Source organism: Mustelus asterias, chromosome 26 (assembly GCF_964213995.1).
Source record: "Mustelus asterias chromosome 26, sMusAst1.hap1.1, whole genome shotgun sequence".
In the NCBI taxonomy this organism is placed as follows: domain Eukaryota; kingdom Metazoa; phylum Chordata; class Chondrichthyes; order Carcharhiniformes; family Triakidae; genus Mustelus; species Mustelus asterias.
The window spans coordinates 26,385,571-26,410,723 of NC_135826.1; the positions used below are offsets into that span (position 1 = coordinate 26,385,571).

General features: G+C 42.9%; 1 protein-coding gene across 1 annotated transcript; it reads right to left on the reverse strand.

Moving 5' to 3' along the window:
• Positions 1 to 2,153: 2,153 nt before the first annotated feature.
• Positions 2,154 to 24,712, reverse strand: LOC144479525 (phospholipid hydroperoxide glutathione peroxidase-like). Its single transcript, XM_078198307.1, has 8 exons — positions 24,639 to 24,712; positions 19,452 to 19,542; positions 10,386 to 10,480; positions 7,191 to 7,335; positions 6,037 to 6,188; positions 5,749 to 5,773; positions 5,095 to 5,154; positions 2,154 to 2,509 (listed from the first exon to the last, which is right to left on the reverse strand). Exons 2-8 carry the CDS (start codon positions 19,536 to 19,538, stop codon positions 2,477 to 2,479), a joined length of 597 nt encoding a protein of 198 aa, XP_078054433.1. The 5' UTR covers positions 19,539 to 19,542; positions 24,639 to 24,712; the 3' UTR covers positions 2,154 to 2,476.
• Between the last annotated feature and the right edge of the window lie 441 nt (positions 24,713 to 25,153).

Consider the following 25,153-nt stretch of genomic DNA (forward strand, 5'->3'; position numbering starts at 1 on the left):
GAAGAGAAGAACGTGGAGATTTAGAGGGAGGTGATGGCCTAGTAGTATTATCACTAGACTCTTAATCCAGAAACTCAGCTAATGTTCTGGGGACCTGGGTTCGAATCCTGCCATGGCAGATGGTGGAATTTGCATTTGATTTAAAGGTGGCATGGTGGCACAGTTGTTAGCACTGCTGCCTCACAGTGCCAGGGCCCCTGGGGTTTGCACATTCTCGTGTCTGCGTGGGTTTCTTCTAGTTTCCTCCCACAGTCCAAAAGATGTGCAGGTTAGATGGATTGGCCATGTTAAATTGACCCTTCGTGTGAGAGGGACTAACAGGATAAATACTTGGGTGGGATTGTTGTTGGTGTAGGTTTGATGGGTCGACTAGCCTCCTTCTGCACTGTAGGGAATCCTATGATTAGTGGGGAGCATGAGTTGGGTGGAGCATAAGAGGGTAGGCATGACAAAGAATGAAGGTGTGCCTTGCTATGTTGCAACACCTATATGCATGTCTGATCTGTACATGTTGTTGGATCTGACTTCAGCTGACACCCAAAGTGTCACGCTGCAATGTTGATATTTCCACCTTGGTTGGATGTCATCCTGTGCTGTCCCTTATGACATTTGTTTGAAAGGACTAGGTTATGACCCTCAACATGATGTAAACTGAAGGTGGACCTCAAGGAAGTTGAACAGGGAGGGTGGCATCACCGAGAGATTGGATACCTGTCCTGAATCCATTGGTCAGAAAGGTTTGAATATTACTGACACTGGGTAAGCTGCTAGCCTTCCCCCCCACAGAAAAGGGGTTTATTAAGAAGGGCTCAAGCACAAGGTGCTGGTGAGGTGGCAGTGCCAATTGGTGCCTAAAGGAGGAAGATAATGATCATGGGAAGAGTTTTCTGGCACTCGAGAGCAAAATTGCTTATTTGTTTGCCTATTTGGGCTCATGGGCTACAGGTACCTCAGGAAATCTTACACAAAGTGCAGCAAACTAAGTGGATGGAGAACAGCAGCAATTTGTTGGAGTAATTGTACCCCTCCCGACATTGAGATATCCCAAATCCTCCACCTACTAACTATGTAACTTATGTCAGAATTCTCACCCATTGGCTCTTTTTGGATGGATAGAACTCTAGAGTAAGAAACTAGTTGCAGTTTTAGTGGGCATGGAGCTGGAAAAAGAGACAGTGGTAACCAGTGTAAAGAGAAAGAAAAGCACTTGTGCTTCCCTGGACTCCCTTGCCTTTTAACACAAAGCTGCTGCTGCCTCCCTGGTGTGTTTCCCATTGCCAGATAAACCTGGCCATCCAGGATTAAAAAGTGAAGCAGTTTCAATGTACCTATTTGCTGGGAGAAAGTTGTCCCAGCTCCATTAAGCTCAGCCCGCGTGGGTCAAAGTCAGGTTGGAGATAGGTCAGTCTCACCTGACCCAAATATCTATTTTTAGGGATAACCACAGAACTGAAAATTGACTTTCTCAAAGCACCAAAACAGGGCTAAGCTGAGTTTGCAAAGCATTTGCTTGAGTGGTTTTCAAATGATCCACTTTAACCAAATTGTTCAGCCATGTGACCCCAGGCCATTCACTGGAGGCCTTGGCACTGTTTGTAGCTGGTATTACTGCTGCTCTACCTTGTCATGGCAAATTCAGATGCAAGATCCTGGCTGGTAGGGTTATTGGCTTTTGATGTCTTAGGCCCTCACTCTGATGACTGATTATGGGTTACATGCAACTTTTCAACTGACTAGAAAGGGAGAGCAAATTGGCACCAATGGGGCACACTGACTGATTTGTCTTGTGGTCATACTGTATACTGCAGAAGAGAACAGGGTCAGGAAATATTTGCAAAAGAATTTAACACCCACTTTGAAATGTTTGCAGCAGGAGGAGCAAAAGTTAAAGCTTTTCCCACTAATTCATCCAAAACTAGACAAAGAGTCTAAAGGTGACAGGATATGGTTGAGTGTTAGCAGCAGAGTTTGTAGGCTGCCCACAGCATCACCAAAGGCCAAAAATAGATTGTGAAAATTCATGGTATATATGATGCAAGGGTGGGAAGAGAAACCATGCTGGAAGTACTTTGACCAGAATGCAATTGACTGGAGAAATGTTTTTTGTACTTCTTCGGATTATTTGTGTAGCAGTTGAAACTTATTTAACAAGATTCAAAGCAATAGAAATACAATTTTTAATTTCATAGCCAAACCAAGAAACATAATCTGGCAAGAATATTTTAATTGCCATAAAACAAGAGAACAAAGTGATTCTATACAATTAGGGTTAATGGAATATACAGCAACAATTCGGCCAAGAAACTCAATGTACAATCTATAAATCAGAATTTCCTCCAGGTATGCACATTGCATTTGTCAGATCCACTTCTCCACATGTTAACAGGTTTAAAAGCAGACCGTCATTGTCCTGTACTGAAAAACTGATAAATCAGTAGATAGAGTTTAATTTCCACCAGCTGCTTGTATTAGTTGTTTATAGGTATGTCAAGATATCCTTTTCAGCCACCTGTTTGAAATAAAGAAACTGTAAATATAAAATGCATCAGAAGCCTTTATCAATGCTTGGCTGAGCTCCAACAAGACTGACTAAGCATTCAACCCTATGGGCAATGCTTGCACAGCTAATGGGGAAAGAATTGCTGTGGAGATTGATTTTTCTTTTTGGCCCAAAAAGCTTAAGAGGACTAAATCAATGGATACAAAAGGATGCACAAGTGAAATGAGGTGCACCAACCTGGGTTGTGCCAGTATAGATAGGCCTTCTTACCATTCACCCAACTTGGGGAGGTAGTAGCCATGATCAAGTCCAAATTATCAGGCAGAAAGTCAGTTCTATGTGGACAAGAAAATGGCCCAATTTGCAGTTCTCAAATGGAGGGTGAAAATCTGACCCCATCAGACAGCGCAGACATGAAATGGGCAAAATGTGGAAATTGACTTTCTGTAGAAATACTGACAAAAAAAAATGCATGATGTATTACTACCCTAACCCCTCAAACAAAAGCACATCACGCAAATGTTGGCTTCCAATTTAAATGGAAAAACTCCCAAGATACATTCAAATGAAATCAAAGTCAACCTCAGTACCTCCTTCAGCCAATAGTAACCAAAGCTATTGTCCATCAATATGGACATGGAATGTTCCCTCCACCGAGGGAAGCAGCTGTTTGCTGAAAACGTCCCCACAAAGGCTGCTGTCAAGACCTAGCGCCATCTTCAAAACAGATTATAATCCCCATCTAAAAGTGGGATTATACTGAACCAGTGTCTAGGTTTTATTACAGTCAAGATATTCATTAGATCTCAAGCCATGTACTGTTCACAATACCTGATCTTCAAGGTCCTTTTGTTCTTTCTAGTTATTTGTTCTGGCCCTTTGCCTGTTGCTCTTTGTCCCTCACTGCACTAAGATCCTCAAAGAAAATTTCCTACTTGAGATAAAGCCAAAGCTATGATATCTAACATATACACTAGTGTATCTCTGGAAGTGATATAGAAAAGTTTCAAATGCATATGCTACTCTGTAAACACTAGAAAGGAATTTAGTGCCAATTCAGAGATGAGTAACACTGCAAAGGTCCTCAATGCCTCCTAATGGGGAAATGGACATAAATAGTTTCCACATTAAATTACACTCCCATATATGGAGAAGTAGTTCAAAATCTAAGAATGCACCACAACTGATAATGGAGTATTGACACACCATGGCTGTCACTCTTCAGTATCAGATGCTGTTCATTAGAAAGCCTTGGGTGGTTTCATTGGCAATGTAGGGAATTTAGAGAGATGTCCCAGGTCCATTGTGATGAATCTTGATTATTAGGGGGAATACTTTGGGGGGGGGGGGGGGGCGGGGAACAACTGGGAAGCTGCAGTTGGCTTTAGTGCTTTGGAGTGGAATTGAGGGAATGACAAAGCAAAAAACCACATGCAAGAATTGCTCCATCACAGTTCCTGTTGGAGAGGGGAAGAACTGGTGCAGGAACAGCTATCAGGTGATGCAGCTACATCAGTCACTGGACTCCTACATGGATGACCATTTGTGGTTAGCCAATGCCCATAAAACTACATACTTAGCATAAAACATTGGGTACAAAAGGCAGAACCATCCCAATTTAGCAACACTGAATTACACAAGATGCCATTGTCCCAGTTTTAAAAATTGCTGCAGCAGCAGCATTGTGGGCACTGCTGATATAGCAATGGAGGCTTGGTGTTCAGTGATGAATTAGAACTTTGTAGGTGTTGGGGGAAATAGATGGTACCTGGGGGTCAGCGAAGGAGGCTGCCCCCAGCCAGTGGCATGGGCACTTTGCCTCTCCACTGCTGCCCACCCCCCACCAAAACCAGTAAAATTAGGTCACCTGCACCAGCAAGGAAATGTTAAATCCAGCTCAGCATTTCTGTTTTGCTGATTAAAAAGGAACAGGAGCATAGCATGTTCAACACTGTCGATCCCAAACAGGCTAGGCATTCTAATTGAAAGCATCAGCCGTATAGATATGGATTATTCTGCTTCAGCTGACAACACAGGATTAAATATTGTTCTGCAAATGTTTTTTTTTAAATAAAGAGACCACTTTAGATAAGCATCTAAACCACTTGGCAATACACAATTATGCTTCTTGCAAAAGATAAGCATGCTAAAAGTAATTGGGAACACAAACATGGCAGCCATTTTAAAATGGAGTACTAGTCAGAGGCTTCAGCATTCACATTCCTATTGAACAACAAGCAAGGTGGACAGCACAGTGGGTTAGCACTGCTGTCGCACAGCACCAGGGACCCAGGTTCGATTCCCAGCTTGGGCCACTATCTGCGTGGAGTCTGCACATTCTCCCCATGTCTGCATGGGCTAGGTGGATCAGCCATGCTAAATTGCCCCTTGGTGTCAGGGGGACAAGCAAGGCAAATGCATGGGGTTATGGGGATAGGGCCTGGGTGGAATGTGGTTGGTGCAGATCCGATGGGCCAAATGGCCTCCATCTGCACTGTAGGATTTTATAATTTAGTTGCTCTTTCAGACCAGCTGTACAGATTTGGTCTGACACCCTTTCCTACAAGTCATAGAAATTGGTTCAATGAACTTACCATAGGGTCATCCATGGGAGAATACCTTTTGACAACCTGACCTTCTTTGTTGATCAGAAACTAGAAGGGGAGGAAAAAAATGAAATTATGTGATCATATGCAAATTCTGCCTCACAGACAGTCAGTACATGTGGAAACAGAGCTCCACCTCACTATATCTTGTGCTCCTCCCACGTTGACGTCAGCCATCTTGTCCTGGATAAGCAGAGGTTTCTCCTCTCCTCCACAAACTCCACTCACTGGCCTGGCAAATCAGATGATCCTTCAACCACATGTTGTCACCAAGACAACCTATTTCAACCTCCATAATATCACTTGATCCCCGTCTAAGCTTTTGATGTAAAGCTCTTATGGATGCTAATGTTACTTCCAGCACATGTCCTATCTTCTATCAAACCCCATTCACCCACTCTGCTTGCTGATTAGCTATATTGGCTCCTGGTTAAACAATGGATGAAAATTTTAAATCCTTCCGTGGTGTGTAATCGTGTCCACCCATTGGAGGTCTCTGTTGAGCATTCAGTTTTGGTTGGTCTTTGGTGACTGCCAGGCCCCATGCTTTGGAACTTCCATCTGACCTATACGTTTTGGATTTTTATTGCAAGTTCTATACAGAAAGATGTACATGCTGACAAGAGTAATTAGTGTCCATACCTTGGTGAAGTTCCACTTAATGGCACTGGGAAAGAAAAAAAAAAGTTTTAGCTTCTTTGAAGACACTGCTCAGAATTTGATATTAGTGATAAAATATCCAAGAACTGGATATCTCAAATCTCAAGGGACTCGAGATGTCACTTAAAGTTCAGTGTCAATTTTATGCTACAACTATCCTGTCAAGGTATCCAAAGTTGACAGGCCTAAGAATGACACTGTCCTGAAGTGTTGGTGGGGGGGTGGGTATTTATAATTTGTCACCTCCCCATGCAAGAAAGTGATTCATACTTTCCCAAGAGCCCTTTTCCTTTGGGCTGCTCCTTCATCCATTTCCAGAGGGGATGAGCATTGTTTCCATTTACATCGATTTTACTGAACATGTCAAACTTCACATTGTAACCTTCTGCAAATGCTTTAATGTCTGCTTCACTTCCAGGTTCCTGAAAATAAAAAAAAGACATTTCTAGATGCATTTGTTCAGTGACAAATCCAAACTTTTTTTTTAAATAAAAAAAAGATCAGTGCCCCAAATGTATTGGTTAAATTAAAGCTTTAGGTTCATGCCAAGTATTTGCGAGTGTATGCAGATAATGGCCGTGAATCTCCATCCCACTATACTAACTTTTTAGCACAGTGGGCTGGAAGGTTCTTGCATGTGTTCGCACCCCGCTAGCTGGATTTCCAGCAGTGTCAGCTCCACACCGGAGATTGGCTGGGGAGGCACAAAAACCATTTAAATAGTCATTTTAAATATCATTTGAATGTGATTAGTGGGCCCGGGACTGAAATCTCTGCCCCCTACGGGATTACAGTAGGTCCCCACTTTTGGGGATCCAGCAAGAAAGACCCTGTTAGAGTGAACTGGGGGAGGGAAGGAGGGTTGCGATTTGGGGTCCCCAAGAGGGTACTCTGGGCAGTACCAGCATGTGCTGCCTGGCACTGCCCATCAGGCATGTGTGCCACTGCCACTGAGTAGGGATTGGAGGGGGAGGGGTTTGGGGCTGGCAGCAATCAGGCTGTTGGGGGGGTGCCCCTCGGAAAGCTGGCAATGTGGGGCCACTGCGCATGCGCTGACAGATCGGCGCGTGCAGAGGCCTGCTCAGTGCGATGTTGCCGGCCTTGCCAGCAGGAACAGGCCTTGCCCTATAAAGGATATTCATGCTAGTGACCTCTGCAGTGCAAAGTGTGGGAGATTCATCTTGGCTCCCCCTCTGAATAAAAAAACAGCATGAATTACTCCAGTTTTCACACAAATTCGAATTTGTTTGGGAGCATTCTGGCCAATATGCCAGCATGTGTGGATAATTTTTTCACTTCAACAAAACATGAAAGCACAAGCTAATGAAATCCATCCATTATTGGGAAATTCCCCACTCAAAACTGGTTGCAAACACACAAGAGCTCTGCAAATATTACACGTTCAACATTTTCCCATAGCTTACCTGCTTGCCAAACTGATTGCAGGGGAAAGCCAAAATCCGTAAACCTTTCTCAGCATACTGGGTATACAGTTCAGTAAGCTGTGTGTAGTTTACGGCTGTCTTTCCTCATTTGGAGGCCACGTTTGTGATGATGCAGACAAAATCCCTAAAAACAAAAACATGAACATACAAGACTGTGGCTGATTTGTTTGGGAGTGTACAGGCGATCATAAAATTACAAGCACGAAAATACAGCCGTTATTGGTATTTGCACAGCATCAAAACACTTGGGACCTTGACTGAAGTACAAGGAGCAGATTTTAAACAGCCAGGACTTGCATCATAAACTGCAATTTTGCAATGCAAGAGGATTTTGCAGTGCAGGATTTCTTATCTGCCATGAAAAACAAATGACCACAGTATTTGCAATAAAGCTCTACAGATCTACACCAGAAGCAATCTTTTTATCTTCAAAAAATTGCAAATTTTACAGAAATCTAGTTTCATGACCAAGTAAAATGTGAGAAATAGTTTGAGATAAGGTCATGTGCAGCAAAAGGCTGACAACTCATGCTTTGCTATAGACCAATTTCACCACTTGTGCCCAATGCATTAAATTTCCAAGATGGCGCCGGAGTGAGGTGACTTCTTGCGAGCTGTGCCCAGCATATCTAATTCTTTTACTTACGTTCTATGCTTCTAAAACTTCTAACTCTTAAACTCTGCACTCGTTTTTCCTCTATGAATGGTATGTTGTCTGTATAGCGCACAAGAAACAATACTTTTCATTGTATGTTAATACATGTGACAATAATAAATCAAATCAAAAATTTGGATGCTAAATGTTAAAGCTTTACACTCTTGGGTTTAATCAAGGTTGATCAAATGCCTGTGTTTTGATTTTTGAAATCCGGTCTTTGTCAGTAGGTATAGAACAATTTCTTGGAGGCGATTGAGGTCCACTATTTAATTAATCCAGTCTCCTGCAAATTTCTTTGCAATACAAATCCTTTTCAGTTACTATAGAATCTCTTTCGATCACCATTTCAGGTCATACATTGAAACACCCCAGTTCTTCTGCCAATTATCTTAGGATTCCCAAAGTGTGGTGCTCAGAGCCAAGGCCTTAGCAAAAAACTTTTGCCAAGTACGTATGCCTGTCAAACAGCACTTGTACTGCCACTGTCATAGATTAGCATGCGAATCCCACTTCATGGCAATTGCATTTGCCATGGTTCTGCCCTAGTTCACCAGTCTAGTCCTCCTGAAGTCTGCTACCACCCTCCTCATTGCCAGTAATATTATACAGAATGCTGCCTGCTCAGGGACTGCAGTGGATAATGGATATCTGATGTATTTCTGACTGCAATACCTCCAAGAGTCTTGTGGATGAGGAATGGTTTGAAAGTCTAGGACAGCACGGTGGCAAGTACTACTGCCCCTCAGCACCAACGACCAGGTTAAATTCCGACCTCAGATGACTGTCTGTGCAGAGTTTGCACGTTTGCCTAGTGGGCTTCATCCCACAATCCAAAGATGTGTGGGTTAGGTGAATTGGCCATTGTTAATTACCCCTTAGTGTCCAAAGATGTGTAGGTTACAGGGATAGGGCCTGGGTTGGATTGTTGTCAGTGCAGACTTGATGGGCCGAGGGGCCTCCTTCTGCACTGTACGAATTGTAGGATACATTAGCTCACACCCGAAATAAAAGAGAATACCTCAGTCAGAAAAAGCCCAAATCTGTGGTTGAAATCCAAAAACAGACCAATGTCAATTGAAGACTGCAACTTCATTGAGAGTTTTCAGTTAAACCCAATAGCACTGTTGCATTCATAATAAGATGGAGAAGCACAAGGTCTACCACAGGAACTGTAGAGTTAGACTTCAAAAAGGCACAGGAGCAAAATAACTGACCTATAATGACTTAAAAGGATTGTCTCTTATATTCAAGCCTGATGAGTTCAATTAAATAACCCACAAGTAGGTGGCTAGTGGTACAATTTGTCAGGATCTATATTAGATGTAGATTTGAGTGAGTTTTGTGCAAGGGTTAAGTTAGATTCACGTTAACATGCATGCATGGGGATTTGGGTTTCAGTTCAAACTGCCTGCATTGCGCTTTTGAGTTTGGTGTGAAAAGCAATCAGAGCTTAATGACTAAGTTAGAAAAGACCTTTGCAGTGTAGTTGCAAGCTGGACTCATGACCTGTGATAAGGGCACTGCAAAAAAGCTGACCTCCCAAAATAACCAAAGTCTAGGAACCAGGGAGTTGAGACAAAGAAATAGAACGAGAAAGTGAACACAGTCCTCAAGGAGAATTGAAGACAAGGAAAATGCTCTTGCTGAAAGAAGGTAATGTTTGAAGACATATTACATACAGTCTGTGAAGCAGTAGTGTTCGATTGGTGTGGCTGAGCACCCGAGGGTTTGCACGGAAACTTGAATACACATGGCACTCCAAGGCAGAGGAATACTGAGAGTTGGAAATCCTGGAAATGGATCCTTGCTAAAAACATTTGGAAGATTCTAAAGCATGTGTGGAAAGCCAGAGGGCACAGTGTAATAATCATCTTGGGGGCGCAGGGGGGGGGGGGGGGGTCAGGGAATTTGAACATAAGTTTGACTGGATGGCATTAGCCACTTAATTTCAAAGTGGGATGCGTCTGACCACAGTTGGCCTCTAGGGACAGTGTGTTTACTGACATTAAAGCACAAGATATATTTTGTAACTGGTTATCCTCAAATCTGCATACATTCGAGAAGGAGTAGTTTATCCATTGTTAAAAGCTAATCAGCAGTCCAGAGATATTGTTCATCCAGGTTTTCAAAAAAAAGTCTTAAGACAGGGTTCCATTCTGGGACCTTCCTGTCCAATCAACTGGGATCCCAAATAGTTTTGATTTAGTTCTTCATAGGAAAATGAAATATTTGTTCTGGCAGCTGCGGGTTGCATTAACCTTCATAGTGTCCATAGAACCCCCAACAGTGCAGGAGGAGGCCATTCAGCCCATAAAGTCTGCACCATCCCCTTGTGTTTGACATGGCCAATCCACCTAGCCTGCACACCTTTGGACTGTGGGAGGAAACCAGAGGCTAACCACTGCCAGATCTTTTATACAAAGGGGTTTGAAATTTTAACATGTGAGCAAGCTTTTAAAGCAGGTAAGTATTTAGTGAAAAGAAATGAGTTGGAACAGTACACTTGTCCACTTTACCTGTATTTTTCCAGAGATACCTCATTGCCATCTATGTCCTTGGCACTAAACTCATAAATGGATGTGGCTTTATGCCAGTCTTCTGGTTGTGCACTCTGAAAGAAATGATAAATAAAAACATGACAAATACCAGCTAAGAGAAGAATATGAATATCAGATACATTTGTTCCCACAAGCATTAATGCATCAGCCAGCTGAATCGGGTAAGTGATGTGGTTGTTGCATTTTGATAAACATGTTCAGCATTCCCCAATGTATTTCCTCAGTGATAAATGGATCTATTGTTCAGGCAATAGATACCCCAACAGTTTTAAATCAAAAAGCTTAAAGACCTATTTTTGGGGGATTTTGAAGGTAGTAAATTTCTGGCTATAGTATTTCTCCAGGGCCTTGAGGTGGCACCTGTATGTTGTCCAACTTTGAACTGTTCAGAGTTGGGGGGACAACTGCCTTGTAAGAGGGTCTGTCGCAATTGTCAAAGATTCTTGTCCTGAGATGTCCGAAGGTGGCGTTTGCGTATTGGATATATTATGGACCTCAGTGGTCAATGTCAGCCTTCAATGAGGTGTGGCTCCCCAGGTAGGGGAGGGAGGGTTACTCAGTTGATCCTGATTTTGGAGTGGGGGTGGGGAGAGAGTTTGGGTAAAAGGACTTAAATCTTGAGGTGGAGGCCAATACAGATTCTTCAGTATGCTTCTGCGAAAGGTGTCAAGCAGGACTTGGGAGATTCTCAGTACAGAGATGGCAATGGAGCAATATTAGTGTAGTTTTCTTGGAAGTTCATTGATCCTGCAGATGATGTCCGCTCCACTAGGAAGCTTATTTTTGACAAGCTAAAGGATGGTGGCAAAGAAGATGGAGAAAAGAGTGAGTGCGAGGACTGTTAGGAGGACATTGATGAATTGCTCTTGGACATCAGGCCTTCGACAGGGTCTGCCATAGCATTTCCTGAATAGTGAAAATCATGTCCGCTGTTCAGTTTCGGGAAGGATTACTTCAGAGCGAGTGGGAGAAGGCGGCTAATGAGGAATCGGGTGATTCCTGGTAATGGAGAGTAGGGATATTACTTGGTAGTTCCAATCTACTTTGGTCTCCCTTTCTTGAAGCTGGTGACAATGACAGCAGAATGTCTTCTTTCCCAGATTGTCAGGAACAGCTGATGGATTGAAAGTGATTTCCCATTTCAGAAGCATTATAAAGAAATTTCTCAGAGGGTCTAAGAGTATTTGACACTTCTTCACTAGAGAGCAGTGGGGACAGGGTCATTGAATATTTATAAAGGGAGGGGTAGGATAATTCTTGACTAACAAGGGAATCAAAGGTCAATGGGGGACACGGGAGGAAAGAAGAGGTAGACAGAATGGAGTTGGCCACAATTTTGCTGCATGGCAGAGCAGGATGAGGGGCTAAATGATCTGCCATATGTTCACTTCAGGTTCAGATATGATAAGAGGAGATAAATCATCATGGTTCATACCTTCTCCAAATTGCTGGAGGGGACTTCGCAACTTGACATACAAATTTATAGAATATCCCAGCCAATTCCACTCACTACCTAGTTCAATTGTAGCAAGATCAATGAATTCAGAATCAAGCCTTTGGGACTTGGTGGCCATTAATAGATAGCTATTGCTTTCACTGTTATGCGAATGAAGACTTAATGTTTACTGCAAAAATTTTTAGTGACAACTGCTCAAATCTGCCTTCCTGATTCTGCTGAAAGAGGGTTGAAACCAAAACAGGAAGGTTTTGCCGAGTTACAGGAACTGCACATTTTAGATGGAATTATTTCCTCCCACACTGAAGTAACAGAAAGATCACTCATTTCAGTCTGCAGACATCTGCAAAGGAAGATCACCCCAGAAAGAATCCTAGCTGCAGCCTTCAGTAAGTTTCCTGCAATCTTTAATCATTACAACAATTTTCAGACTCCTTGTCATTGAAGAGTGGATCAGCTACTTCAGAAGAGGAGCACATATAATATTTGTATCAAGAGAGATGGAGGCTTTGTATTTAACTTGAGGATAACCCATCATTACCAAAGGATACAAGCTCATTTGCAAGTCTGAAACTCATTACAAGGAATCAACTCCATTCCTCCAATGCAAAATTAGACAAATTAAAAGCTAGCCGATCACCCACAACATTGCCCACAGAAGATCACCACAAACACTCTTCGAATGCACTAGCGACACTGGGAATGGAGATCGGCAGCTTAGGGTCATGTTGTGACCATGTTAGAAAGGTACATCGAGTGTCTTTAAGACAGAGATAGATAGGTTCTTGATTAATAAGCAGATCAGGGGTTATGGGGAAAAGGCAGGAGAATGGAGATGAGAAAAATATCAGCCACGGTTGAATGGCAGAGCAGACTCGATGGGCCGAGTGGTCTAATTCTGCTCCTATGTCTTATGGTACCCAATCATTTATTTGAACCAAAATCAGATTCCACAGTAAGCACTGCTACTTTAAAAAGCCTGCCCATGAATGTCAAAAATCCTATTATACAGCAAGCATGTTCTCAACTTCATATCTAGATAGCTACCCAGGAAAATCCTAGTTTAACTATAGAGCTGACACCCCCACCCACATCTGAGAAGCTTGGGAACTTTTTAGGATACTATAGCACTCAGCTAGTGCTGTTAAAAAAAGGAGCATGGCTTCTGTGCAGTTTTGCAGGATCCTCCATTGAAGTTAGAGCATTTTCAACATATTCAGCTAAGTGGGGAGTTCTCCCAGTCAATTTATAGGTTTCACTGGTAGATCTCAGTCAGGGCTCGAGACTGGCCCAAGAACACCCAGCTCCTCCCTTCACCACCCAAGGGCAGTTTGAGTTCCTTCTCTAGTAGACTGTCCTGTTGGAAGTATATGTGGAAAGGTGAGCAAAGTCAAATCTGGTAATTGCTTTTCAATAGTTTACTATAAAGCAGAGCTAGTGTGCAAAATAGATCTGCTTGGACCGATATTGCATGAATTCTGAAACCTGAAGTGTCCCAGTCAAACTGCCTTTCATGGTAACTAACCCAAAATCACAAGAGAGAAAATAAAAGTTAAGGGTCAGAGTCACCCAGTAGAAACAGGCACTCAAAAACAAGCAAAACCTGCCAGTCCACAAGGAACAGCAAGGTGGATATTACACAAATATCTTTAACAAACAGACCACATTAGATTCAGTAATAAATCATTAAGATATGAAATTTCAAGGTGATGAGAAATATGTTTAATGCCTTTAAGGCAAAGTAGTTAGGGCAGCAGGTTGACAAATAGGGATGCCTGGTCACACCTGAACATGTACGCTCCGAAAGCTAATGGCATTTGCTACCAAATAAACCTGTTGGACTTTAACCTGGTGTTGTTAAAACTCTTACACCTGAACATAAAATGTTTCAGTTTATAAAATGAGTAATTTTTGCATGCCTTGCAAAAAGAACAAAGGAAAACCAAGCACTCAGTCAGGCAGAGGCCTCAGGCAAATGGTGATGCCATTGATAGAATGCAGATATTAGGTTCATGACCGAGCATGCTTTACCATTTATGTTATGACTATTGCGATTAGCAAGAACATGCTAAAGTCAACAAAAACTATCCACTTGCCAAGCTCCGACAAAGAATACTATGTGGGCAATGAAGATATCATCCAGTTGCACTGTTTATGCCCAAGCACGCTTTAAAATCACATTAGACTGTATTGTGATCAGTGTGAACAAGAGTCCAATGGCCAAGCTCTGACAAAGAACACTGGGCAAGAAAGATTAAATCACATCCATAAATATTTGCACAAAAAGAATGGCTCGTGAGCCACAAGAACATTTGCAGGAGACTCCTGTGCTTTTGAGTGACTCCTGAAGTGAAGACAGCATCAGGAATGGTACAGTGGACAATTCCAGTGTTCAGCTTTATCCACAGCTCCTTTAAAAATGAAGCTCATGCCTATAGCAGGACACCCACCATTAGACAGACAAGCAGTGGGCAAGATTCACATCACACAACATTTCAAGAAGCTCAGCCATTTAACACCACCATTGTCAAGTTCCATCAACATTTTTTTTGGGTGACACCATCTTAGAGAACTAGACCAGATATCACTTTCTAGAAGACTGGAATGGAAACTAGAAACTCTTCAGCAAGTAGTTCCTATGTTAACTCGGGCAACTATGACAGAACAAAAAAGAACAACAAGTATTGACCATATTCCATGAACATTTATTGTTGCACAAAAGGCTCAAGTTATGTTCACTGGTACAAAAATAAAATAAGTCTCACAACACCAGGTTAAAGGCCAACAGGTTTATTTGGTAAAGCCACTAGCTTTTGGAGCGCTGCTCCTTCATCAGGTAAGTGGGAGTTCTGTTCACAAACAGGGCATATAAAGACACAAACTCAATTTACAAAATAATGGTTGGAATGCACATCTTTACAGGTAATCAAGTCCTAAAGGTACAGACAATGTGAGTGGAGAGAGGGTTAAGCACAGGTTAAAGAGGTGTATTGTCTCCAGCCAGGACAGTTAGATTTTTGCAAGCCCAGGCAAGTCGTGGGGGGTTACAGATAGTGTGACATGAACCCAAGATCCTGGTTGAGGCCGTCCTCATGTGTGCAGAACTTGGTTATCAGTGGAGAGAGGGTTAAGCACAGAAGGACAGCCTTAAGTCACACTATCTACAACCCCCACGACTTGCCTGGGCTTGCAAAAATCTAACTGTCCTGGCTGGAGACAATACACATCTCTTTAACCCATGCTTAACCCTCTCTCCACTCACCTTTAAGACTTGATTAACTGTAAAGACTCGCATTCCAACCATTATTTTGTAAATTGAGTTTGTGTCTTTATATGCCTTGTTTGTGAACAGAACTCCCACTTACCTGATGAAGGAGCAGCGCTCCGAAAGCTAGTGGCTTGTGCTACCAAAATGAACCTGTTGGACTTTAACCTGGTGTTGAGAGACTTCTTACTGTTTACCCCAGTCCAACACCAGCATCTCCACATCAAAAATAATAAACAGGCTGGATTGGGGAAGTAAACTGAGCCATATGACAAAGGGTCAGCTGTGGTTCACTTTCCTTACTGTTAAAGCTACTGCTACCATCAATTCTATATTCATCCACCACAGTTGGAATTAGAGTGGTTCTCAAACTGGATGCAAATAGCAGTGGCTACTCGTGCATTATCTATTAGAATTGAAGAACAAAAATTCTAAACAGCCACACCTCATCACTGGCACAACAGCTCCCAGTAAAGTTAGTACAGGACAACCACAAAATCAGAAGAATCACAAGGAAATCATGCAACAACATTCCATGCTGAACAGCAATGATGCCTTTCTTGCAAATCCTCAATACTTCAGTGAAGCTGGCTATCATATAATTCAGAACTTTGGTCCAGAAATTTTTGTTAAAACCTTTGCAATGAAAGCTGGCCTAGATTTGATTTAGGAGGATTGGGATTGCCTTTGGACCATTTTGAGAGACTTTAAAAAAACACCTGTATCCAGCCAACAAGGACAAGCTGCCATTTTGTCCTAACACCATCTGAAAGAATTCATTGTGCGATTTGAATTCCTGATGCCAACTATGCAACATTAGTACGTTAACCACTAGCATTGTAAAGTAGCCACTTACAGAAGTATCTCATGGGTGGTTTTGGGAAGCAAATGCATCATTTTGCCAAAACCCCCTTCCAAAACAAACTGTCCTTGACCAAGTATAGTACTGGGATTAATCCTGCTCGAAATATACTCAAGGCAAATGTGCAAATGGACAAATCCAATGAAATTAGAGCCGAAATTACTGACCATTTGACTGTTAACAATGGTGGATCAAGGTACGGGGATGCCAGAATTAGGTACAGAGGCTATCAGTAGCCATTTTGTACATCAAGTGAAGGGAAACTGGTTGTATTGTGTACTCCTGCCAGCACTAGAGTGGCTAGTGTAGCACTGGGCTCAGGCACAAAGGCAGAAATGCTACTGGCGTGGACCCTGGATGATGCCGTTTCCATCTGGAACAGGCAGAATTCCTGCTGGAAGGAAGGATAGAGGTTGTTTTCCCATTCCCCCTGGACTGGCCATCCATTTGAAGTCAGAAATCTGTAGTATTTTGATACCTTATGTTCTTTTGAACGCTTTGTTCTCTAAACAGTAAACATCAATTAACTAAGAAAATTACAGCAGAGGAACAGGCCCTTCAAGCCTGCACCAACCATACTGCCCGATCGAACTAAAACCCCCCTACCCTTCTGGGGACCATATTCCTCCATTCCCATCCTATTCACATATTTGCCCAAACACCCCTTAAAACTCACTATTGTATCTGCTTCCACTACCTCCCCTAGCAGCGAGTTCCAGGTACCCACCACCCTCTAGAAAAACTTGTCTCATACATCTCCTAAAGAACAAATTAAAGATTTTCCTCCAGCTCTTTCTTTACCCCTATCCAACTTGTGGACAGTTCTTACTCAGTGTTATTTCTCCCAAGCTGTTATATTATCCATTTTACTTTAATTTTCCTCACTTTGTGAGGATGTGCAGTGTGTTTACACTGGGAATCGAACCCAGGTCCCTGGCACTGAAGCAGCAGTGCTAACCACGGTGCCACCATGCTGTGTGTTGTTTTATTTTAGAGTAAACTTTGACATTCGCCAATTTAGTATCGGAGTTATGATGTGGAGATGCCGGCGTTGGACTGGGGTGGGCACAGTAAGTAGTCTCAACACCAGATTAAAGTCAAATAGGTTTATTTGGAATCACGAGCTTTCAGAGAGCTGCCCCTTCATTAGGGGAGTGGCTCGTGATTCCAAATAAGCCTTCAGACTTCTATCCGAGTTATCTCCATTCAATCCAAAGGTTGTCCCCCTGCTTGCTATCTACACTGGCCAATACTCAATTTTAAAATACTCAAAGTCTTCCAGAGCTTCACCTCTTATTGCTAACCTTTATGAGCCCTGCAATCTTGGGCTGCTAATTCAAGCTTCTTATACATCCAAATTAGGGACAGCACGGTAGCACAGTGGGTAGCACTGCTGCTTCACAGCTAATAGTCTCACAACACCAGGTTAAAGTCCAACAGGTTTATTTGGTAGCACAAGCTTTCGGAGCGCTGTCCCTTCATCAGGTGAGTGCAGGATTTGGTTCATAAATAGAGCATTACTCATTTATAAAATAATGGTTGGTATGCACGTCTAAACAGGTAATCAAGTCTTTACAGGTGCAGATAATGAGAGTGGAGAGAGGGTTAAGCACAGGTTAAAGAGATGTGAATTGCCTCCAGCCAGGACAGTTAGTGAGATTTTGCAAGCCCAGGCAAGATAGTGTGACATGAACCCAAGATCCTTTTGGCTAAGATAAAGTGTAGTATCAACATGCTGTGCTTGGTTGAAGTCATTAGGTTACATTTAAGCTTCATTTGAAGTAATTTTTAAAAGCGGCATCTCAGCCTTTTGGCTAAGATGCAAATGAGATCAAGCCTTGGAGGAGGAGTTATTCCTCCTCCAATCAGCTTGGATCATGTAGATCAAGCACAAGACAGGAGGAGAGAGCCCTGTCTTGTCAGCTTGGTGTGGAGATGCCGGCATTGGAAGCAGTCTAACAACACCAGGTCAAAGTCCAACAGGTTCACCCGGCAGCAAAAGCCACACAAGCCCTCGGAGCCCCAACCTGAAGGGGCTTGGGGCTCCGAAAGCCTGCGTGGCCTCCGCCACCAAACAAACCCGCTGGACCCCAACCTGGTGTTGTCAAACCCCTTACTGTTGTCAGCTTGGATCAGGAATGTCTCAACTTGTTGGGACGCTGAATTGGACTAAAAATACAAAAACTATCTACCTACTACCCACCCCAGTAGTGGAGCATCAATTTATCTCCTTTCATCTTGAAAGTAATTTTAAATTTGGCAGTTTTAAAACAATTCAGTTTAAACTATATAACTTCCAAGTTTACCAGCCAGAAATAGCCACTAACCACAAAATTAAATGCTTAACTTCAATTTCATTTTAATAGATGGGGAAAGAGGATAAGCCCTGAACAAGTAATATCACTGCAACAATTCAAAATTTAAGAATTTGAAATGCTAGTCGCAGTAGTTTTGGAAAACAATTTACACACATGGAAAGGGACCTTTAAAGTGATGTGGGCGAGATATATTTTTCCTCGGATGGTGATGGCTAACACGAGGGGACATAGCTTTAAATTGGGGGGTGATAGATATAGGACAGATGTTAGAGATAGGTTCTTTACTCAGAGTAGTAAGGGCGTGGAATGCCCTGCCTGCAGCAGTAGTGGACTCGTCAACATTAAGAGCATTCAAATGGTTATTGGATAAACATATGGATGATATTGGAAGAGTGTAGGTTCGAGGGGCTTTAGATCGGTTTCACTGGTCGGCGCAACATCGAGGGCCGAAGGGCCTGTACTGCGCTGTAATGTTCTATAACTCAGGTTTACATGTCACAATATAAAAATCTACTATTGTGTTGGACCAAACTGCTGATAGCATTGCAAAAAAAAAAAGCAGCGTTTGTCCGTCAGCTTCACAGCACTGTTCCGGTTAGAAACCGGCAAGAGCTTTAATATAATGAATGAAAACGGAACAAAAAGGAGACTTGGATCCAAGGACGGTCCGGTCATTGTGATTGAGAGAGTGTAACCCATAATTTATTAAACCTGGGACTACCATACTGAAGTATGCGATTTCTATAGCCGTCGTTAAGTCATGTTAGTTAATTTATGCTGCAGTTTTAAATGCATTCGGCATGAAAGTGAATCAAGTGCAGCAGTGGCGGTGGGTGTGATGGTATTTTTGGAGGTGACTGGGCAGCATTAACAGGGCCCCGGGGTTGGTGGATATGCAGCTTTCGCAATGCGCCAAGATTTGGGGGAAATCATGCTTGGAGGAGGGGGAGGGTACAGGAGAAAAGGTGGGGGGGGAAAAAGATATTCTCCCAAATATCAATACCACCCAGACAGGCTGCTGGGCGAAGCCGCCTTTCACAAAGATTCTTTCTGCCGCTCGATACAATTCTTGCCACCCGCAGTGATTTCAAACATGGCTACATCATGTCGCATAAAGACTCACCATCGCTACTATCCGCCTCTGCTCCTTGATCGTCGCGAAACTCAAGAGAAAGACCCGCTTTATGAAGCCGCAGCTGGAATTGATCATGGCCCTGTAACAACACGAGAGAGTGAGTCACTGCGGGGAGGGACCAGAGACACTTCAACACGCCTCCACTGTCAGTCTGCTGCCTCCTGGGCTTGCAGAATCTCACTAGCAGTCCTGTCTGGAGACAATACACATCTCTTTAACCTGTGTTTAATGCTCCCAGTAAGAAGTTTAACAACACCAGGTTAAAGTCCAACAGGTTTATTTGGTCGCAAAAGCCACACAAGCTTTCGGAGCTCTAATAATTGGTAGCAAATAGCTTGTGTTTACCCCAGTCCAACGCCGGCATCTCCACTTTAATGCTCCCTCCACCCACATTGTCTGTACCTTTAAGACCTGGCTGGCTGGAGGATTCGCATTCTAATCAGTATTCTGTAACTTGACCCACAGCAATGCTACCGCGGCACGGTAGCGCAGTGGTTAGCACTGCTGCTTCACAGCTCCAGGGACCTGGGTTCGATTCCCGGCTTGGGTCACTGTCTGTGTGGAGTTTGCACATTCTCCTCGTGTCTGCGTGGGTTTCCTCCGGGTGCTCTGGTTTCCTCCCACAGTCCAAAGATGTGCGGGTTAGGTTGATTGGCCATGCTAAAAATTGCCCTTAGTGTCCTGAGATGCATAGGTTAGAGGGATTAGTAGGTAAATATGTAGGGATATGGGAGTAGGGCCTGGGTGGGATTGTGGTCAGTGCAGACTCGATGGGCCGAATGGCCTCTTTCTGTACTGTAGGGTTTCTATGATTTCTATGATGTTGTGCCTCTGTGCCCTGTTTGAGAGCAGATTTCCACTCCATCTGACGAAGGAGCAGCGCTCCGAAAGCTTATGGTATTTGCTACCAAATAAACCTGTTGGACTTTAACCTGGTGTTGTGAGACTTCTTACTGTGTTCACCCCAGTCCAACGCCGGCATCTCCACATCAAGTCTGCTGGCCCACAGTCATCGGCACAACTTGTTTCCCCAGCTAACAAAAGGCTTTTTTCAAATTATAACATCTGAAAGCAGATGCTATATGTGGCGTTGGCAGAGACTTTTTACAAATGTTTAACCACCTGTTTCAGATTATGCCATTAATTTTTGGCATGGATTATATTCCGCAAGATAAGAAATAGGAGCAGGAGTAGATCACACAGTGGACATGACGGAGGGTGCTCCGTTATTCAATAAAATCATTATCCAAAATAAAGGCAAAATACTGCAGATTTTTAAAAAACCAATTCATGGGACATGGGCAGGGCCAGCATTTATTGCCATTTCAGAGGGGCATTTGAGAGTCAACCACATTGCTGTGGGTCTGGAGTCACATTGTAGACATGATGTGGAGATGCCGACGTTGGACTGGGGTGAACACAGTAAGAAGTCTCACAACACCAGGTTAAAGTCCAACAGGTTTATTTGGTAGCAAATAGCTTATGGTATTTGCTACCAAATAAACCTGTTGGACTTTAACCTGGTGTTGTGAGACTTCTTACTGTGGTCACATTGTAGGTCAGACCAGGTATCTCTTTTAGGGTACGAACTTAATGAACTAACTCAAATTAACTGAGGGACAAATTAAAAGGGGGCAGACCAGGTAAGGACAGCAGATTTCTTTCCCAAAAGGACATTAGTAATGGGCAATGGCTTCCTGGACATCATTAGACTTTTAATTCCAGATCTTTATTGAATTCAAATTTCACCATCTGCCCTGGTGGGATTCAAACCTGGGTCCCCAGAGCATTACCCTGGGTCTCTGGGTGACTAGTCTAGTAACAATACCACTATGTCACTGTCTGAATGCTGGAATCTGAAACGAAAACAGAAAATGCTGGAAAATCTCAGCAGGTCTGACAGCACCTGTAGGGAAAGAATAGAACCAATGTTTCGAGTCAGGATAACATTCAAAACCCCAGGCCTGTTACATAACATTGAGTGGGGGTCAGTTCCAAAATCATTCTGTTCCCACCACAAAGGTTAGGTTAAAATCGGGGTTACAGTGAGGGCTGTAAAGGGGAGATTTTATTTGTTCTAATTGCCTTCTTTAAGAATATATTGCTCATCCCATGACTTCTCATAGTTTATAGCAAAGCCATTGCTCGGCAAATCACATTGCTAAATATATTGCAAGCACAAACCAGATAACGTTTTGCTTTCAATCATTCATTATGCTATGTTCAAGTCTATAGTTGAGCAGCAATTTAGTGATTATTCTGGGTTATTATTTTGCTCTGCTGTCTTTTATTATGTTTGTTCCCTTAGAGGACAGGCCAGCACTCTGAATTAGCTCAGTTCTTGTGGCCTGAGTTTATACAGGAGCCAGACAGTGGTTAAAAAGCTTCAATCTCTGCTGACTAAAAGATTTACATCAATTAATTCGGCTGGTTCCATCTTGAAGCCTAATGGATACAGTGTACAGAACAAAGCAAATCCTGCTGCAGAAATTATCAACAAATTGCATGCAAATCCAGAAAAACCAAAGGGTTAATTGTATAATTAATAAAAATAACTGCTCCTGTGGGACCTTGAAAATGTATCATTAATACAATAGGAAGTGCTTTTCTGATGTTGCAGATAAGGCAAAAAATTTGCTTTGTTCTGCAGATGGAGATGGTGGCGTAGTGGTAATGTCACTGGGCTAGTGATTCATGGGTTCAGATGAGGGAGGGATTTAAATTCAATCCAGTCTCACTAATGGTGAACTTGAAACTACTGTTGATTCTCGTAAAAACACATTTTGTCCACTAATCTCCCTTTAGGGAAGAAAATCCGTCATATTTACCTGGTCTGGCCTACATGCGACTCCATACCTACAACAATATGACTCTTAACAGTCACCTGAAATGAGTTAGCAAACCATTCAGTTCCAGGGCAATCGGGGATGGGGAACAGATGCGGGCCTTACCAGTGACAGACACTCCCCGTGAAAGAATAAATTTAACAAAAAGGAGTGTTTTTGTGAAACCTGTTTAGTTTTTATAAACAATTAAGTTAGATTAGATAGCTTTATCTAAAGGGGAGGGGGAGGGGGAGAGAGAGAAGAGAGGAGGAAAACTTAGTCAGGATTAATTAAAGGACTCTTAAGGGGCCTGTCCATTTGGGATTGCAATCGTCCCATTTTTTTCTGGAGAGCCTGAACATGTACATATTAGTGCACAGATGTTGGGCTTCCTGTGGGGCCCAAGTAAATTTCTTTGAGTTGTTTTCATACCAAATTTGTGGGGGTCAACCAGGATGGCATGGCCGCTGTTCCTAACCTTGTCATCCATGGTCACTTTCCATCACATTGGATCTCCTAGCCTTCCAAAGAACTGCCTGCTGTCTTCAGTAAGACTGCGGCAGTGTCCAACATGGCCGCCACCTGTGGCTCCAGGCAGGTAACTCCTGCCTCCTGGAGATGGACGGCTCCTCTGATTTGGATATTTGCATTCATATATCGTGTTGTGACAGCAATGCAACTGAAGCGCAGGGTATAGACAAATCTAAGCTAACACTCCGGCGTAGCGCTGAGGAAATGCTGCACTGTCAGAGGTTTCACCCATCTTCTTACTCAGATGAACATAAAAAGATATTTAATGCACGACTTTGAAGAAGAGAAAAGGACTATTCTATGGCCTGGCCAATATTTATCTTTCAATCAACATCACAAATACAGAATATCTGGTCATTATCATGTTACTGTTTGTTGGATTACAAGGTGTATAAATTGCCTGCCACATTTCCGACATTACAACAATAACAAGGCTTCAAAAGTGCTTTATGGGTTGTAATATGCGTTGGGATGTCAGTCGGTGGTGAAATGCAAGTCAGTCTTTCTTTATGGCACAAGCACGCCTATGTGAAGGGTAAAAATGCAAAATGCTGACTCTAGAGAAAAGAACTGAAGTAATCCATTCGGTTCATGGAGTCCGCACCAACTCTCTGAAAGAGCATCTTACCCAGGCCCATCTCCTGCCCTATCCCCATGCATTTACCCCACTAATCACCCTAACTTACCCATCCTGGGACGCTAAGGAACAATTTCGCATTGTCCATCCACCTAACCTGCACATTTTTGGACTGTGGGAAGAAGCCGGGGCACCCAGAGGAAAACCACGCAGGCATGGGGAGAACGTGCAAAAGCTTCACGCAGACAATCACCATAGGCTGGAATCGAACCCAGCTCCCTGGTGCTGTGAGGCAGCCGTGCGAACCACTGTGCCACCGTATTGGGAAAAAAAAACAAAAAAGATCCATCATTTTGTCCAAAGATCCATCATTTTGTCCAACGTGTGAACGTTCAAAGACTATTTCCTCGGGTGGATGGAGCTATTACAAGGTGGCATAACTATAGGGTTCGTGGTGGGAGATATAGGAAGGATATCAGAGGTAGGTTCTTTACGCAGAGAGTGGTTGGGGTGTGGAATGGGTTGCCTGCAATGATAGTGGAGTCAGACACTTTAGGAACATTTAAGCGGTTATTGGATAGGCACATGGAGCACACCAGGATGATAGGGAGTGGGATAGCTTGATCTTGGTTTCAGATAAAGCTCGGCACAACATCGTGGGCCGAAGGGCCTGTTCTGTGCTGTACTGTTCTATGTTCTATATATCACACTAACACTGCAAGTGTAGGGAAGATTACAGACAAACTTGATGCAATCTTCTCCTGATGCGTGCGCTCTCTCAGCAGAAGTTGCTGGATAGCAATCAGGATGGAATCACTGGCTTTCTCCACATTCCACCCCCTCCACCAACCATAATCCAGGGGCATAGAGGTGAATGGCATCAATCCTTTTTACCTTCATTGAACAGCACAGACCTCAGAATACCCTGGGCTTTCCTTAATTTGTGTGGCTCACTTAATCCCCAGATAAACTTACTGATCCATTAGAGCAATTGATGCATCTACAAACTTCAGCAACAATAATATTGTAGTCAGAATAAGTACGCATGAGTCTTACAATCATTTCTAATTTTTTCCAGTTGCTCATTAGTGATGAAGGAACTGGTGATAGCTTGTGGATAACTCCCCTGGCCTTCTTCGAAATAGGGCCATGGGATCTTTTAAATCCAACTTAAAGAGCAGATGGACTCAGTTTAGCATCTCATTTGAAAGGCTAAAATTAAGAATGTGAAAAAATACTTGCCAATGATCTCCTCGGTAGTAGCTCACAGAGAAAAAATACTTATTTGTATAATTTTATCTGTCACTCTGAAGCATATTATTAAGGGACAGTTGTTATCCATGAGATAAGCTTAAACCAGTAATCTAAGGCAGACAGCTTGTTGTACAACCAAAACAGCTGCTACTTTTGGTGCAAGAGATTTTTATGGTGATAATAATTTTACAAAGGTGATGTTAATGCAATTGGAACCCTCAGCACAGACTACCATTTAATAATGCAATATTGCAATTTTATGAGGCTGTCACTCCTACTGTACACCTTGCCAGTGACGAGCGAAGCCCAGACAATCTGGACTAATATGTTGTAGCCCTGTATCAACTGCTCGCAACTAACTGGATTCAGCAAAGACATCAAGCTTCTTAAAATTACCCCCAATGTCCGGGTTCCCTTAAACCCCATTAAAGGGGGCGGCACGGTGGCACACTGGTTAGCACCGCTGCCTCATAGCGCCAGGGAGCTGGGATTGATTCCCAGCT